This window comes from Pelophylax lessonae, assembly GCF_965119305.1.
Source record: "Pelophylax lessonae genome assembly, chromosome: 9".
Classification (NCBI taxonomy): Eukaryota; Metazoa; Chordata; class Amphibia; order Anura; family Ranidae; genus Pelophylax; species Pelophylax lessonae.
Window position 1 is genome coordinate 53,116,447 of NC_138776.1, and position 18,240 is coordinate 53,134,686.

Sequence of the window (18,240 nt, forward strand, 5' to 3'; positions counted from 1 at the left end):
TTCGCACGACCGCACAATTGTCCTTTAAAGTAACGCAGTGCCGAATTGCAAAAAATGGCCTGGTCATTAAGGGGGAAAATCTTCCAGTCCAGAAGTGGTTAATGGGGGCACAGACAGTAATAAAAAACTGACAGGTGTTCCGCTCACTCTCCAATCTATCCAAAACTATAAAAAGTTTTACTTTCAATTCTACACACATAGGCGGTTATCAGCAGTTTTTGGCAGGACGGTTGGAAAAAACAGAGAACTAATGGGTTTTGAGAGGAGTTTTTCAGCTGTAAAAATGCTCTAACTCTGATAAAAGCTTAAAAACACTGAAAAAACGCGGCTATTCTGCGTTTATCAACATTTTTGAGCCATAAGCTTTTGTGGGAGTATAGTTTTGCTAAAAAACGCTACAGCTGAAAAACGCTACTGTAAAAAAGTTCAAAAACTCCTTCTACGGCTACAGCTTTCTACTGACGTTTTGATAACATCCAGTGTGCCTGAGACCTTACATGTAATACTTACCTTACCCCTCGCTCCGGCAGGTTCTCTCTATCTGTTCGACCGGTTCCCCAAAGCTTCTTCTAAAAGGCGCTGTGGGTCACAGTCTCACAATGATGTCCTCAAGTACAATGCAGGGCCAATAGCCCACAAGACAGAGAGGGACCGCCCACAAACCTGAGCAGAGGAGAAGACCAGAGTGAGCAGCGAGGAGCAAGGTAAGCATTATTCCTCTTCCCCTAGATTTAACAAGCATTTAATCCTTGTAGTGTGGAGAAGGGGCTGGGGGGCGGCAGGAACGTTTGCCTTGGGCAACATTTTTTTTTTGGGGGGGGGGTGCCTGTACCAGGATGATGTCTGCAGCTGCAGGCATCACCCCAGTATCGTTTTTAGAGCCGGTGGTCAATATTGAACCCTACAGACTAAGACTGGGATGCCATTAAAGTTCATGTGTGTGTAAAGGCAGGCGTCCCAATACTTTTGGTAATATAGTGTGTATATACACAAATGTGTTGCTTTGCATTTCTGTTTTAAACTGAATGGGTTTTTTTTAAGGGTTCACATATACTCAGTGGTGTATTTAGGTTTTGTGCTGCCCTAGGCCTGACTAAACTTGTGCAGCCCCTAATTTAAATATGACCCACCCCTTCCTGTAAAGGCCACACCCCTCCCTGTTTATGAACCGCCCTGTCAGCTGTAAACCACAGACCACAACCAGTCTATCAGTGCCCATCAATCCAGCCTCATCAGTGCAGCCTTATTACTGCCCATCAGTGGCCACCAGTGCCCATTAGTGCAGCCTATCAGTGCATATCAGTGCCGCCTCATCAGTGGCCATCAGTGAAGCCTATTAGTGCCCATCAGAACCGGCAGGTAGCAGTGTGACCGCTTTATGGGGGTGACAGACTGATTTGCCCCATAGGACTGGCACTATACTAAAAGTGTAGTGCAAGCTGGAGGGGACCCTTTTCGTGCGGGAGCCAGGAGGAGGCTGTTTTTTTTTTCCTTGTGGGGTGCAGCTTTTTTGCTGCCCCTCAGCAAAGTGCTGCCCTAGGCCTGGGCCTTCTTGGCCTAGGCCAAGATACAGCACTGCATATACTGTACATTAAGCTTCCCCTACTCCATCCAACGCTGAAAAAACAAAATGTTTTGCAGAGTTGGGCTTAGCTTTCCAAGGGGGTCCTGTATTCCCTTCCATTGGGAGGATTGCATAAGAAAGAGCAAAGAACTGAAAATCCCAATTCATGCTTTGTTTTTCTCAACATTCTCCTGATTGACAAGGAAAATAAAGATTTACAATCTCCAAGTTGTTCTTTAGAAAGTTGAAAAACCAGAATAGAAAAAGTGAAGAGTCACAATGTAACCAGCACCGCGTGACCCGACTGTTTGCACAGAGGAAAGGTTCTGGATAAAAGACCATTGGAAGCCTTCAGGAGAAGGCGAAGCGGCCAACTCCGAAACATTTATCAGCGGAACAAAAGCCTCTCCTGAGCCAATGTAAACATTATTACCGGAGACAGCTTGGATCACACAGTACGGACCGCGCAGGGATGGGGGGCTTCTACCAATATCAGGGAGAGAGTGGAGGAAGCTGCTAGGAATCCAGATCCTTCTTCTAATATAAACATGGACTTATTGATAACTATTGGTATTTATTCAATACATTGGAATAAAGTGTAATATCCCAACAGACAAATATCGGAGATTAGGGCTCGTAGATCAGCATTCATATCAAAGCAGCTTTGGCCATTTGATCGCAGTGATGCTTAAATTCATGTGCTTGTAAAGAAAATGCAGCAAGAAGATAAGACTCTGGACTGTGCAATGCCTCATACACACGTTCAGATAATCGTACGACTTGTCGATCACATTTTGTTGCATGATACTAATATCGAATGCAACAATGCGTACTATACGTATGATTTTTGTCGTACGATTCTGGAAAAGCTTCCTGGTTGCATAGCTGCGTATCGGAGAGTGCAAAGCAAAAACAATGGCAGCCAGGCTTTTTCCGGGTTATTTTCATGTTTCCGATCATGCGTGGTCTTTGTCTATCGATTTTTAGCGGACGCATACTGTACCAATTAAACCATTTTGCCGTTCGCTAGGCTATCGTACGACAAAAAATTTCACGTTTGTCCCTTTGGATTTTGTTGGACGAACTGTCGTGATCGGCTGTCAAAAGCTGTGTACTAACGATCAGATTATCGTGCGATCAGGTCGAAAGCTTTATTTTTCGTACGATTATCTGAACGTGTGTACGAGGCATTAGGGGTCTGCATTTAAAATGCACCTCCTAAGGACATGCTGCGTCCAAAGAAATTCAACACAAAGCAAGACAAACACGCAACTGTCATCTACACTGCTCTATTCAAGTCAATGTTAATTTGTTGCATTTGAGATGCATTTCAATCACAGCAAGGCTCCATTCACACTTGTGTGACATGTCATGCGACTTTGAACACTAAAGTCGCATGACAAGTCACACCCCATGGTTTTTTTACAACCATTAAAAGTCACACCTGAACATTATACATGCAACAGTTGTGCAACAGTTGTCCATTATCATTGGTCAAAGCCAAAGTTGCATCCAAGTGCACCCATCAAAAGTTGCACTCCAAAGTCGCACAACTTTGGATTCATACTATTGTGAATGGAGCCTTAAACATCTCCTTGAATATGAACCCTTAGGCGCCGTTAACACTTGTGCGAGTTATCATGCGATGTTGGACACATAAAGTCGCATGACAAGTGGCAGTCCATTGTTTTCAATTGCACATGTTCTGATCTATGCGACTTAAAGTTGCAACAACTTTGAAAAGGTTCCTGCACTACTTTGATGCGACTTGAATGCCAGAGAAAGTAACGTTGCATCAGAGTTGCACTCTAAAGTCGCCCTGGAAATTGTGTGACTTTGGAGTCGCACATGTGTGTAAAAGTGATTGAGGAGTAAATGAAAGAAGGAAGAGAGAGAGAGAGGGAGGTAGGGAAACCGAGGGCGAATAAGGAAGGAAGGGGGTAAAGGCGGAAGGAAGGAATGGAAGGGGTGAAGAGGAAAGAAAGGCAGGAAGCAAAGAAGGAAGGAAGGGGGCTGGAAGGAATGGAAAGGTGAAAAAGGAAGGAAGAAAGAGGAAGGTAGGGAAACAGAGGGTGAACGAGGAAGGAAGGAAGAATGAAAGGAAGGGAAGAAGTGAGGAAGAGAGAGGAAGGGAGGGAGGGAAACAGAGGGTGAATGAGGAAGGAAGGGAGGGGGAGGAAGGTAAACGGAGGGCGAAAGAGGAAGAATGAAAGGAAGGAATGGAGGGGGTGAAAAAGAAAGGAAGGCAGGAAGGAAGGAAGGAAGGAGGCTAAGGCTGAAGGAGTGGAAAGGTGAAAAAGGAAGGAAGAAAAAAGAAAGGAAGGACTGAAGAAAGGAAGGAAGGAACTGACAAGAGGAAGGAAAACAAAGGGTAAATGAGGAAGGAAGGACGGAAGGAAGGGGGAGGAAGGTAAACAGAGGGTGAATGAGGAAGAATAAAAAGAAGGAAGGAATAGAGAGGGTGAAAGAGAAAGGAAGGCAGGAAGGAAGGGAGGAAGGAGGGAAGTAAGGAATGGAAAGGTGAAAAAGGAAGGAAGGAAGGAAGGAAGGAAGGAAGGAAGGAAGGAAAACAGAGGGTGATAGAGGAAGGAAGAAAGAATGAAAGTTAGAAAGAAAGGGAGTGGGTGAAAGAGAAAAGAAGGCAAGAAGGAAGAAATGGGGCTAAGGTGGAAGGAAGGAATGGAAAGGTGAAAAAGGAAGGGAGGGAGAAAGAAGGTGAAGGATGAAGGAAGGAAGAGAAGTTGATAGAGGGTGAAAGAGAAAGGAATGGATTGGCCATCCCCGAGGATTATTGTGAAGAACTGAGCCGCACTAGAGGAAATGGAGCCGATGCTTCCTGTATAGTTCCGGCTCCTGTCACATCTCTATTGGTGTCTCAGAGGAGCCAGCTGTCCCAGCCAGCAGTACCAGCCAGCAGTACCCACCAACAGTACCAGCCAGCAATACCCACCAGCAGTCCCAGCTAGCAGTACCCATCAGCAGTACCAGCCAGCAGTACCTGCCAGAAGAACCAGCCAGCAGAACCCACCATCAGTACCCACCAATAGTACAAGCCAGAAGTACCCACCAACAGTACCAGCCAGCAGAACCTGCCATCAGTACCCACCAACAGTACAAGCCAGCAGTACCCACCAACAGTACCAGCCAGCAGTATCCACCAGCAGTACCAGCCAGCAGTACCCACCAGCAGTACCAGCAAGCAGTACCAACCCTAGAGGACAGTCAGCAGCAGCCACTAGCCTACCCTCCTGGGGGACAGCAGCAGCCAGAGATACCTGCAAGAATCCTCAGGAAGAAATGGAAGTTTGAGGTCAGTTGAGGTGTAGGTAAAAGCAGTGCATTCGTGTGAAAGCAGCCTTAGGCCCCTTTCATGGTCTGATCAGGTCCGCCTGTCTGTTTTTCAGATAGACCCAATCAGACCCTCCATTCACCTCTATAGAGCGGCAGATGTAAACAAACTTGTGTCCACTTACACCCGGCCGAGGAAGAAGGGGAAGGAGAAGGGGAAGGAGAAGGGGAAGAGGACTGGGGCGGAGAAGGAGAAGGAAAAGGGGAAGAGGATTGAGGTGGAGAAGGGGAAGGAGAAGAAGAAGGGGAAGATGACTGGGGCGAGAAAGGGGAAGAGAACCGGGGTGGAGAAGGAGGAGAAGGAGAAGAGAAGAAGCAATCCTATTATGAACTGTGCAATCCCCCTCATAAAATAGAACTGTCTAATCCTTGCTCTAGTGGTGTCCAGGCAAGATGTTTAATCAGGAACATTGGGTCAGCTGTACGTTAGGAGGCAGATCAGAGAATAGTCGATCAGTATACAGATAAAGCAGGGTGCCTCACCTTGCAGGTACATTTCCTCTCCTTCGGTGAACATCTGGTGGCATCTGCTGCATCGTGCACAGCTCGGATGATAGTGCTTGTCCCCAGCCTGCGGACACAAATACAGAGATGGCGCTCAGCACATGTCATACCAGGACCCCAACCAGAATACAGCAAGAGAATTCATTACTTTACTTCTATTATCTGAGCTTGGTTTGCATTTTAAGGCAGGACTTCAGAGTTTTACATTGCTATGAGAGAATATTCAGTGACAGAACCAGGGAAAAAAATTGGAACAAGAGAAAGAGATCTGGAAGCAAAGGTGTTAAAAATTCAGTCCACCCTAAACCCATTATGTCATGCAATGGATAAAGACAGGAAAACTGAAATCTCCAATGGCTTCCTATAGAAGAGAGGGCTCCTCCGGAAGCTTAGCCTACCTTATATTCAGTTGTTAAAAGCATTATTGAAACCAAAGACAAAAATGTTATAAAGTGCAGCCTAACAATCCTTAAGGACCTATTCACATCAGGTGTGGTAAGACGGCATTGGACGGCTATTCCAGTGCAGTCCTACTGCAAGACAAGGAGAAATGCCTTGCCTTCTACGCTACCTGGCCAGTTCACACCATTGCATTACAGCAAAGTGACAGCATGCACCACTTTTTTTTATCAGAGTAGCGCAGTGCATCGCAATCTGCCGCCTCACACTGTTCTGCACCCAATAAAACTTAATGTAATGTCACTAGTTAATTTAAAGAATAAAAAAAAAAGTATCAGTGCGAAGGGGCACTGCTTTTATTCTACCACATACCAGCGGCTGGGTCCATTCACGTGAATCAGCAGCTCTGGCTCCCCTAACTAAGGACTCGACAACAGCAGGGAAATCCGGGGGACTCATGACGTCATCCAGAGGCTCTCATGGCCCAGGCGTTAATGGCGCTCTCTCCTCTCCCCTGCAGCAGCCTCGCTCTGATACAGGGGAGCTGGAGATTTCAGGAACAGACCAGAGCAGACTGAAAATAGCTAATTGGTTTTGAGGAAGCACGATGTCAGTGTGAAACGCGTCAACCTTTCCTCACATGTCTATGTCCTGGTGGCAGTCACTTGAACAGTCTCAAACATTGTTTTGTGCAGACAGTTTATTTTTGTTTCAACTACCATGGATGCGAGCCAGGGCTAGCACCCAGCCCACCCACTCCTTGTGGATATTGTACTCACCTGGAGCAGCGTACTGCTCTCTCTTTCCTACAAAGTGAATGTACCATAATGTGATAACAGATGTGGGTGACGCACGTTTAGTAAATGTGGATGTTTGGCATGTTTCATTTTCAGGATCTGATTGCATTAGGGTGGAGGGGGATTCTAAAATGTCAGCTTGTTATTGTAGACCGCACCTTCCACCATGTGAGATATGAGCCATTTCTCCATTATAATAAAAGGGTCAGCGGGGTCGTCTACCAAATAAACACACCACATTCAAATCAATAGTGATTAATATACTGCAGATTACTGCGGAGAAGGTTCAAGGAGAAGGACGACAGGGACACATTAAAATAGAACTCTAGTATTTTTTTATTTAGTGTTTTTAGTGACAATGAATCTAGACAAGCAGCCCTGATGAGAGGGACATGATCATCGCACCGGAACATGCTGGCTTTATATTACCACAAATATAATATCCAATATTATGATCAAACTGTCTGCCTTTTTACCCTGGATTACGTGAAATAATTTGACTTGCTTTTACTACATTGCCTCTGAATGATCACATGACATCGCCAATGTCAGCTTTCATTACACTGGCTCTTGGTGATCACTTGACATCACACTGTCAGCTTTCATTACATTTGCTCTGGGTGATCACATGACATCACACTGTCTGCTTATAACACATTTCCTCTAAAAAGATCAGATGACATCACACTGTCAGCCTGCACTACACTGGCTCTCGGTGATCACATGACATCACACAGTCAGCATTCACTACACTGGCTCTAGATGATCACATGACATCACACTGTCAGCTTTCACTACATTGGTTGTGGATGATCGCATGACATTACACTGTCATCTTTTAATATGCTGGCTCTAGATGATCACATGACATCGCACAGTCAGCTTTCACTACACTGGCCCTGGATGATCACATGACATCACACGGTCAGCTTTCACTACACTGGCCCTGGATGATTACATGACATCACACGGTCAGCTTTCACTACACTGGCCCTGGATGATCACATGACATCACATGGTCCGCTTTCACTACAGTGGTCCTGGATGATCACATGACATCACACAGTCAGCTTTCACTACACTGGCCCTGGATGATCACACTGTCAGCTTTCACTACACTGGCCCTGGATGATCACATGACATCACAGCTTTCTGCTACTGCAGATTGATGATTAACATGCAAATAATAATTCATATTTTCCTCTCTAAACATGTGAGTTTTGTTTGATACCATGATTGTCTGTGGCCTTTGTTAATGTCTCTATATCCCGAAAAGGTTTTCAGCCAATCATCAGTTTGTCCTGTAAAATGCACTATACTTCCCGAGCCTGCACAACCTGCACAATGTGTAAGTAATTACTACAACACACACAATTCTTTCCGTTCCAAGACTCGAGGCTTGCTGAGCCGATTCCCAAAGGTGCCGGGATCACATCCAGAGCTCGGCAATCTTCATCCAACCCCACCCTGTGTCTGCGCACACACACGACCCCAGAGAGGAACATGCTAATCCAAAGATCAGCAACTTTCCATCCCCCATGGAACTGCAAGTCCCAGCATAACAGATCAGAGCTCCCACCTACAAACTTGAACTGAAAGCAGACCCAGGCTGGGAGCCACTGTGTGTCTCTGCACTAACAGAGGAAACAATGGGCCACCACTGTGTGTCTCTGCACTAACAGAGGAAACAATGGGCCACCACTGTGTGTCTCTGCACTAACAGAGGAAACAATGGGCCACCACTGTGTGTCTCTGCACTAACAGAGGAAACAATGGGCCACCACTGTGTGTCTCTGCACTAACAGAGGAAACAATGGGACACTGGCCACAAGTTTGAAACCAAGTCAAACTTTCAATGGGATCTTAAAGTAAACCCTCCACTCCATTTTAAAAGTCTTGTCCAAAAGCTTATTTAACACATGCATTTAATTATTCATTTTAGTAATACTACTTTGCTCCTCTCTGATTTAGTTTCACTTTGTTACTGGTCTCGGCTTGGTGGTTACCCTAAACCAGATTGTACAGAGTGTAAGGTGTGTGGCCAGCTTAGGTTCCTGTTTTCAGGCTATTTTCCCTAAAGTTTCACCTGGTGGTCCTGCCAGTATCACACTTCTTGTCCCAGGGTGACAACACTCACTGCACTGTATCTAAGGAGGACCAAGGTTGTCACCCTAAGGATGCAGAACACCTCCCTCTCTCCTCATCACCATAACAAAGAGGGGACGTATTTTGTAGTCTCTAGATAGAGCTGGGAACAATGTAATCAATAGCTAGTGATGAGCTTTAGGAGGATCTTCAGTCTGTAAAAACAATAAAAGTCAGCAGCTACTTGAGGCTTCGTAGCCGGCTCCTCTCTGCACATGCGCTGAGCTTTGTGAATGGACCTTTGACATATGCAAGAAGGTTGCGGATGGATTGGGTGATCGCTAGGCCAGGTGTGTCAACTCAATTGTATTGCGGGCCGCATCAGCATTATGATTGCTCGGATGTATCTGTAAGACTAGGTGTCCAGAGCTCCCCCCCCCCCTTACACCAGATGTCAAGAGCCCCCTCACCATTAGAAGTCAAGAGTCCCTCAATCTACCTTACATCATGGTGCACCCTCATTATCTTGTGCTGCTGTCAGGAAGAATCTAGGGGTGGAGCGGCGAAGCAGAAAGTGCATGGTCTGGAGCAGGACCAGAGGAAGACTGGAGTCTGCTGAATGCTGAGACCAGGGAAGATGGACACGAGGGGGTTGCTGCACACTGTACAGAGGGGTGAAAGAAATGTAGGAGGAGTTCTGTCCCTCTCCCTGCTGCCAAAGTCTAAGATGGGGAGGGGGGGCAGAGAAAAGCTTCTCTGAACCTGTACAGAATAGGGCAGGACCTGGAGGAGGAGTTCTGTCCTCCTTTCTGCTGCTGACTGCTGAGTCAAGGTGGAGGCAGAAACCAGGGTATTGCCACAGCTGAAAGAGAGGTGCGAGGGCCACATGAAATGGCCAGGAGGGCCGAATTCAGCCCGCGGGCCTTGTGTTTGACATGTGTGGCCTAGGCAATTCAAGTGGAATTAGAAACGGGTACCTGAAAAAACTAGGTAGCGGCTCGCTTACAAACAAAAAAAAGAAAAAAAAAAAAAAAAATCACCCAAAAGTGGGAAAACAGGGGGAGATAAAGCAAAACTTCCCTTTTCAGGTGAAGTTCCTCTTTAAGGTTCGGTCCAAACACAAGTTCAGACAGAACTTTGGCTGTTCTGGTGGAAGAACACTCAAATATTTACCCATTCATCGATCAGCCATAGCATTGTGACCACCCACCTAATATTGAGTAGGTCCCCCTTTTGCTAAAACAGCCCTGACCCACTGAGACATGGACACCAAAACACCAAAGTAACATCCATATAAATTGGCAGGACCCAAGGATTCCCAGCAGAACATTGCCCAAAGCATCACACTGCCTATGCCAACTTGCCTTCTTATACCAGATCCTGGTGCCATCTCTTCCCCAGGTAAGTGACGCACACACCCGGCCATCAACATGATGTAACAGTAAACATGATTTATCAGACCAGGCCACCTTCTTCCATTGCTCCGTAGTCCAGTTCTGATGTTTATGTGACTATTGTAGAAGCTTTTGGCTGTGGACAAGGGTCACCATGGGCTTCACATACACAACAAACTGCGATGCCCATTTTTTGTCTGCTTTCACCACATCATCTTCATGGACAACATGTTCACTTGCTGCCTAATATATCCCACCAATTTTCAGATGCCATTGTAACCAGATATTCCCTTTACCTGTAAGTGGTCATAATGTTATGGTTGATCAGTGTATATGACAGCTTCCCACTGTCAATGGTTGACAAGGATGCTGGCTGGGGCAGGCACCACCGAGTCCATAGCAACCAGGGACATCTTTGGCCCCACTCACTTACATGGGCAATAATCCTCAGCCATCTAAACAATTGAGCCCTGACAAAAAAATAAAGTGTGGGGGTTTCCCCCTAGATCATACCAGATTCTTTATGTTTGGTCTGAATTTTCAGGGGGACGCCATGCAAATAAAATAAACAGTGTGAGGTCCAATACAAATTCTATACCAGACCCATCTGGTAAATCACTTTGTCTCCGTGTTGATGAGAACAAGGGCCTCTTCCCAACAACCCTGGCCCGGTGGTTGTTGGACTCTGTGGCCCCCGTGCGATTAAATAGAGAGTACCTCTACTCATCCATCCATTCAAAAATATATTCATATAAAGTGCAAGTGCAAAGTCACGTGATTTAGAGTGCGACTTTTAACAATCAATAGGACAACCCCCTGTGGTAAGTGGGACTTTAAAAAAGGGTCCTGTACTACTTCGGGGCGACCTCGGAGCGATTTCCATAGACTTCCATTATGTGAAGTCCCTGCAAGTCGCTCCAAAGTCGTGGTGCATGGTAATGCACAAGTCGCCCCCGAAGTAGTAAGGAGTTGTGTCACCATAGTGTGAACTGAGCCTAAAGGCCACCAAACATCAGCTAATCATAAAAATATAATTTTATTGAATCATATAAAAAAAAAAATGAGAAAGTTTGTTTTCAAAATTTGCAATGACATACATATAGACATAATATGTACATAGAATACATAACAAAATACAATGTTGTCACAGCTTAGAAAAGTGATTGTTGGAGTGCATGGAATGGCTTGGTAACAGATCTCCGATAGACCCCACGCGTTTCAGGTAATAACCTTTCTTCAGGGGCGGAGTTATTGGTATTCCAGCTGAAGTACTCCTAGTGTGTGTTAAAACCAAAAACCAAAACTAAAAAGGGAGGACAAAAAGGATGCGATTCCCTCTGCCGCACAGCCCATGCCTGAGTGGGGTTAGAGGCGTCACCCAGTCCCCAACAGCATCCCATGGAGATCCTCACTGTAAGTGGGCCAAAGAGTCCCTATTCCAGATAAATGGTATGCCTGAGTCTAGGAAAGTGTAAAAGAAGCGGAGACTGTTCCTGAATGTCCGATGGTACTAATAAGGCAAACCAGTCCACTCGGTCTCTAAACGCTTAATACCTCTAAATGGGACCTAAGGCGAGGTGATGGGTCAATGTGGTCGCGGCTAATGCCTACAGTGCGACTTTAGAGTGTGACTTTGATCTGACTTTACACTTTCTTGATCAAAGTTGCATCAAAAGTCACATCAAACGAGTGCAGGCATCTTTTCAAAGTTGCTGCAACTTTAAGTAACATGAATTGGAACAGGTGCCATTGAAATCAATGGGCTGTGACTTGTAATGCAACTTTATGTGTCGTCACATGACAAGTCGCAAAAGTGGAAACGGAGCCATAATAAAAACAGACGCACTTCTAGAAAGCCCCCCAGGACAGTGTCCAGCCCCCTCATGCCATTTGTTTGACAATCTCTTGCCTATTATCCTAGAAAATGGCCATTGCTGTATTTTAACATTCGGCTTCTATTGACTTCAATGTGGATCGGATTTGGTACCTGAACTTTAGGTACGTTTTTCAAACCCGACCCAAACCCAGACCTAATTCAGACCTCGAGCCAAACCCAATCACAGTCAGCACAAGCAGACAGCACAGGAAGTTATCGGCTCACAGGATTTCTGGCAGGATCAACTGGTTTTTTTTTTTTGGTTTTTTTTTTTGCACTTATCAGAAATACCAAAACTCTCAATGGCTTTTTTAACAAATCAAAAGGGAGAAAATAGGAGATTATAATTATAAAAACCAATAGGTGCCACACTTCCCGACAGAACCTTTTTAAATAGTGAAAATGTAATACTGCTACTTAAACTTAAATCAGCTCGCAAGGCTTTTATTATTATTTTGTTCTAATTAGATAATTAGAACATAGATACTCTGGGTCCAGTTATAGAAAATGTAAATGTCTGGGGTGGAGACTAAGGAAATGCTTCCTCCTGCCTGCAGCAGACTGATGACATTGACGCATTGATGTCTGTGCAATGCAAATTCAGTCATACAAACTGTATGGCTGAAATCGCATCACATTCGCACCAAAATGGTACAGGACCCTTGTTTTTGTCCGTACTGGAATCGGATCGCATGGCAGTGTGAACCGAGACTTAAGGTGTGAGAAAAGCTGAGCAGGCCAGTAAATTAAAGTCACCTGCAGCTGGAAAATTCCTTTAAGACGTGACTTTATATGTCACACACTCTCCATGGTGTTCTGGGGCTGCGGGGCACCTACTGCAGATAATCGCCTTCATGATTGACATTCCAGAGGGAAACACAGGCTGAGAGTCAGCGCTCTTAGAAATCGGAAACAGAAGAATTCCTCAGACAAAGAGAAGGAAGTTTATCCTAATGTAAATACGTGAAATCGGCTGCCTGGAAAGGGGCCTTTAAATGGAAACTCCACTTACGTAAGGCCCCTATAACATTAGCGGACCTTTCAGATCCGCCTGTCAGTTTTTCAGGTGGATCTGAACGGACTCCCCATGCATCTCTATGGGGCATCAGATGTCAGTGGAGACATGTCCTCTGACATCCGATTCGATCCTGTCTGTCAAATCCGGACCGATGGAAACCCTATTCTCCATCGGTCTGGCGGATCGGATCGAATGGACAGGCAGTCCGTTCTCATCCGATTCCCGCATAGAGGAAAGCGGGGATCTGACACCTCCGTCTACGCACGCAGAGCGGAGACAGAGCTGTCATCCGCCTGCTCAGCGGGGATCGGTGGATTGATCCCCCGCTGAGCAGCACGGCTCCGTCGATGGAACGCCCCTCCGGTTCAGTCCACAGCTGCTCTTGTTTTTTAATGCCTACATGAAATCCAAATATGCTACATGGCAACACTGGGGGTGTTCTGTATGCTACCTGTGTGGTTGGCTCACTTCTACCAAAAATCTTCATGATGATACATACAAGAAGCAGCACAGGGATGATGGGAACCCCTCATAGTGGGCACAGCAGGTGTACAGACCTGGGAACTCAGCACAGGCATGGTGGGCACCCCTCATAATGGGCACAGCAGGTGTGCAGAGCCAGGAACTCAGTACAGGAATATTGGGCACCCCTTAATGGCCAAAGCAGGTGTGTAGATCTGGGAACTCACCACAGGGATGGTGGGAACCCCTCATAATGGGCAGAGCAGGTGTGCAAACCTGGGAACTCAGCACAGGGATGGTGGAAACCCCCCATAATGGCCACAGCAGCCAGCAGGTGTACAGACCAGGAACTCAGCACAGGCATGGTGGGCACCCCTCATAATGGGCACAGCAGGTGTGCAAACCTGGGAACTCAGCACAGAGATGGTAGGAACCCCTCATAATGGACAAATCAGGTGTAAAAACCTGGGAACTCAGGACCAAGATGGTGGGAACCCCTCATAATGGGCACAGCGGGTGTGCAGAGCCAGGAACTCAGTACAGGGATGGTGGGCACCCCTCAATGGGCACAGCATGTGTGCAGACAGGGGAACTCAGCACAGGGATGGTGGGAATCCCTAATAATGGGCACAGCAGGTGTGCAGACCGGGGAACTCAGCACAAGGATGATGGAAACCCCTCATAATGGGCAAATCAGGTGTGCAGAACTGGGAACTCAGGACAGAGATGGTGGGAACCCTTCATAATGGGCACAGTGGGTGTGCAGAGCCAGGAACTCAGTACAGGAATGGTGGGAACCCCTCAATGGGCAAAACAGGTGTGTAGATCTGGGATCTCACCACAGAGATGGTGGGAACCCCTCATAATGGGCACAGCAGGTGTACAGAACTAGGAACTCTGAGAGCGGAGAATCCCTGAGTGCAGGGATGGTGGGAGTTCTCATAATAGTCCAGCAGCTGTGCAGTGCAGACCCCCGAGCTTGGAGCAGGGATGGTGGGAACTCCCCATAATGGGCACAGCAGGTGTACAGACCTGGGAGCTCAGCACAGGGATGGTGGGAACTCCCCATAATGGGCACAGCAGGTGTACAGAACTAGGAACTCTGAGAGCTGAGAATCCCTGAGTGCAGGGATGGTGGGAGCTCTCATAATAGTCCAGCAGCTGTGCAGTGCAGACCCCCGAGCTTGGAGCAGGGATGGTGGGAACTCCCCATAATGGGCACAGCAGGAGTGCAGACCTGGGAGCTCAGCACAGGGATCTTACCAACTGATCAACTGAGAGAGCAGCAATCCACAAAAAATAGCAAACTTTAAGGTTGTCACCAGAACAGAAATAGAGGTGAAATCTTCCATTGGGGACATGTATGTTCCAGTGACAAATAAGAGGAAACTTCTTACTTTCTGTTATGTCTCTAAAAAAGGAAGTGGAGGAAATTTTTTTGAATGCGAGAGCAAAAACCTGACAGCTATTCTAATCATTCATTAAAACGTTAAAAAAAAAGAAAGTTGGCCATGGATACATTCTAAAGATTAAAAAAGCAACAATTGTTTCAGTTTTTACATTTCCACACCCAGTGAAGTGCAGACAGAGCCACCCCCACCGCCATCCAGTTCTGAGATCTCTCCTGCAGCGCCGCGGTCTACATGAGCGCCATCCCCCTGAGGACCGGAACTATTTCTTTCATCACTCTGCATTACAAATCGCCGTGTCTGTCGGATAATTATAAGTGAAGTCAGCAATTCTGAGCCTTCCACAATGAGCAGCTCTGGCTAATTATTACATGGAAGGCTCCCCAGCTGCTGGAGCCGACCCAACTCCGCCGGGTGGTTTTAATAATCGCTATTACATTGATTAGAAAGACCACAACGGGCCTTTCCCTGCACTCTAATTTCATCCAGACTCTCTTCTAGGACATTGGAGCTGGGTGGAGAACTACAGTCCCAGCATGCAGTGACAGTCCTCAACACGCCGAGGAATCGCAGCTGCGAACAAGAATTAAAACTGAACTCCGGCCTTCCCCTCAGTCTTGCCTCCCCTGTGCTGAAATGGCTTACTCTGATTTCACTGCACACTGTGAGCTCCTCAGAGTGTATATTAGAAGCTGTAGCAAGTCAGGAAAGACCCACCTCATTTCCTGGCTGGAGAACGTCCAGCATCATCTAGCCCTTTCCTCCCCAGTCTGACTGTCCCTGGCCCACCCCTTTCATTCATTGGATCTCAGTTCTTTCAATCACGGAAGCTGCATACTAGCACATTATGTGACACTTACCTGCAACGAAGCCTGTGTTGTCCCGGCTGCATCCATCTTCACCCGTCTTCCTTCCGGGTCTGTGGACTCCGGCTGTATTACTGGCCGGAGCCACGTGACGTCATTCCCGTGTATGCGCGCGGGACCCGCCAGTCACGGCACAGGGCTCTGAAGAAACGGCATGGGCGGATGTTTCTTCAGAGCGCATGCGCCGATGACATCATCAGCTGCATGCAATGAAAATATCTCCTAAACGGTGCAAGTTTAGGAGATATTTACAGCACCTATATATAGGCTTACCTATAGGTAAAAGTCATCAAAGTGGGTTTACAACCACTTCATTAAAGGACTTGTCAAAACTGTGTTTTGTGGTTTTTACTTATTTTACACTTTTTTGGTGAATGGGTGGGGGTACGATGTACCCGATGCCCATTCATTTAAAGGGGGGGCTGGGATCTGGGGACCCCCTTGTTAAAGGGGGCTTCCAGATTCTAATAAGTCCCCCACCTGCAGGCCCAGACAACCACAGTCCAGGGTTGTCGGGAAGAGGCCCTTTTCCCCATCAAGATGGGGACAAGGGGCTTTGGTATGCCTTGGTATGGAATGCTCCGCAACGCGTCCCCGTTAATCCGTCACGCCTTAACCAGGAAGTGACGTCATGGGCCCCAGTTGGACGAGCCACAGCCTCCAGCGGACCCAAGAAGCCCCTGGTATTAACCAGGGTGTACTATCTATATATATACCTGTCTTTATCCACATTTGTGAGTAATTTTCATCTACAGTAGTTTTTACTGCTATACTTACTAGGCGCTTGTGGTTTTCTCCTCTCTTCCTGGCTTTAGTAACACTTTAATTTTTTTAAGGGGGTTTATTAGCAGGAATCCAATAGAGTACATTTGGCAAATATTTAAGGAAAGGTGAAAGGTGAAGGTCAGGGGTCCGGACATGAGCTGCAATTCCGCTCAATTAATGACATCTAATGAGGCCTCAATGTCATTATCACCTTGTAAACCACACGGTCCCAGTTCAGGAACAGCCTGGAGATGCAATCCGCAGACCATGGAGCCCGCAAGAGCACATGTGGCCCTTTAGCCCTTGGGACCCCTGCAGACAGTATTCTGTGTTTTGGTGCTCCGCTAAGCAAAAAAGAAAAATATTCTGTAGAATGGCTTCTAGTAGTTACATGGTTTGGGGTGTTTCTTTTACAGTTTTCCTATTTTTTACTGGGCTGTCTGTCTCTTGTCTTTTTTATGATCTTCTCTTGTAGAATGCCTGTAGTCTCTGATCTTCTCTTGTAGCATGCCTGTAGTCTCCAATCTTCCCTTGTAGAATGCCTGTAGTCTCTGATCTTCTCTTGTAGCATGCCTGTAGTCTCCAATCTTTCCTTGTATCATGCCTGTAGTCTCTGATCTTCTCTTGTAGCATGCCTGTAGTCTCTGATCTTCTCTTGTAGCATGCCTGTAGTCTCTGATCTTCTCTTGTAGCATGCCTGTAGTCTCTGATCTTCTCTTGTTGCATGCCTGTAGTCTCTGATCTTCTCTTGTTGCATGCCTGTAGTCTCCAATCTTCCCTTGTATCATGCCTGTAGTCTCTGATCTTCTCTTGTAGCATGCCTGTAGTCTCTGATCTTCTCTTGTTGCATGCCTGTAGTCTCTGATCTTCTCTTGTATCATGCCTGTAGTCTCTGATCTTCTCTTGTAGCATGCTTGTAGTCTCCGATCTTCTCTTGTAGAATGCCTGTAGTCTCTGATCTTCTCTTGTAGCATGCCTGTAGTCTCTGACCTACTCTAGTAGAAAGGATGTAGTCCTTGAACTCCTTTTGTAGCATTCCTGCAGTCTCTGACCATGTGTTGTAATATGTCTACTGTCTCTGATCATCTCTCGTAGCATGCTTGTAGTCTCTGACCATCTCTTGCAGCATGCCTGTAGTCTCTGACCATCTCTTGCAGCACGCCTAAAGTCTCAGACCCTCTCTTGCAGCATTCCTATAGCCTCTGACCATCTCTTGTAGCATTCCTAAAGTCTCTGACCATCTCTTGCAGCATTCCTATAGCCTCTGATCATCTCTTGTAGCATTCCTAAAGTCTCTGACCATCTCTTGTAGCATGCCCATAGTCTCTGACAATCTCTTGTAGCATGCCTGTAGTCTCTGACCATCTCTTGCAGCATGCCTATAGTCTCTGACCATCTCTTGCAGCATGCCTATAGTCTCTGACCATATCTTGCAGCATGCTTATAGTCTCTGACCATCTCTTGTAGCATGCCTGTAGTCTCTGACGATCTCTTGCAGCATATCTTGTCTCTGACTATTTCTTGCAGCATGCCCATAGTCTCTGACCATCTCTTGTATCATGGCCGTAGTCTCTGACCATCTCTTGTATCATACCTGTAGTCTCTGACCATCTCCTGTATCATGTCTGCAGTCTCTGACCATCTCTTGTATCATACCTGTAGTCTCTGACCATCTCTTGTATCATACCTGTAGTCTCTGACCATCTCTTGTATCATGCCTGTAGTCTCTGACCATCTCTTGTATCATGCCTGT

At 46.4% G+C, this 18,240-nt stretch overlaps 1 protein-coding gene across 1 annotated transcript in view; it reads right to left on the bottom strand.

Annotated features, from left to right (window-relative positions):
* ABLIM1 (actin binding LIM protein 1) overlaps window positions 1–18,240 on the bottom strand; it is a 415,530-nt gene that overhangs the window by 129,367 nt on the left and 267,923 nt on the right. Inside the window, exon 7 of the mRNA XM_082267949.1 lies at window positions 5,396–5,483. Coding sequence (XP_082124075.1) covers window positions 5,396–5,483 — 88 coding nt within the window. The remainder of the gene's footprint in view (window positions 1–5,395; window positions 5,484–18,240) is intronic.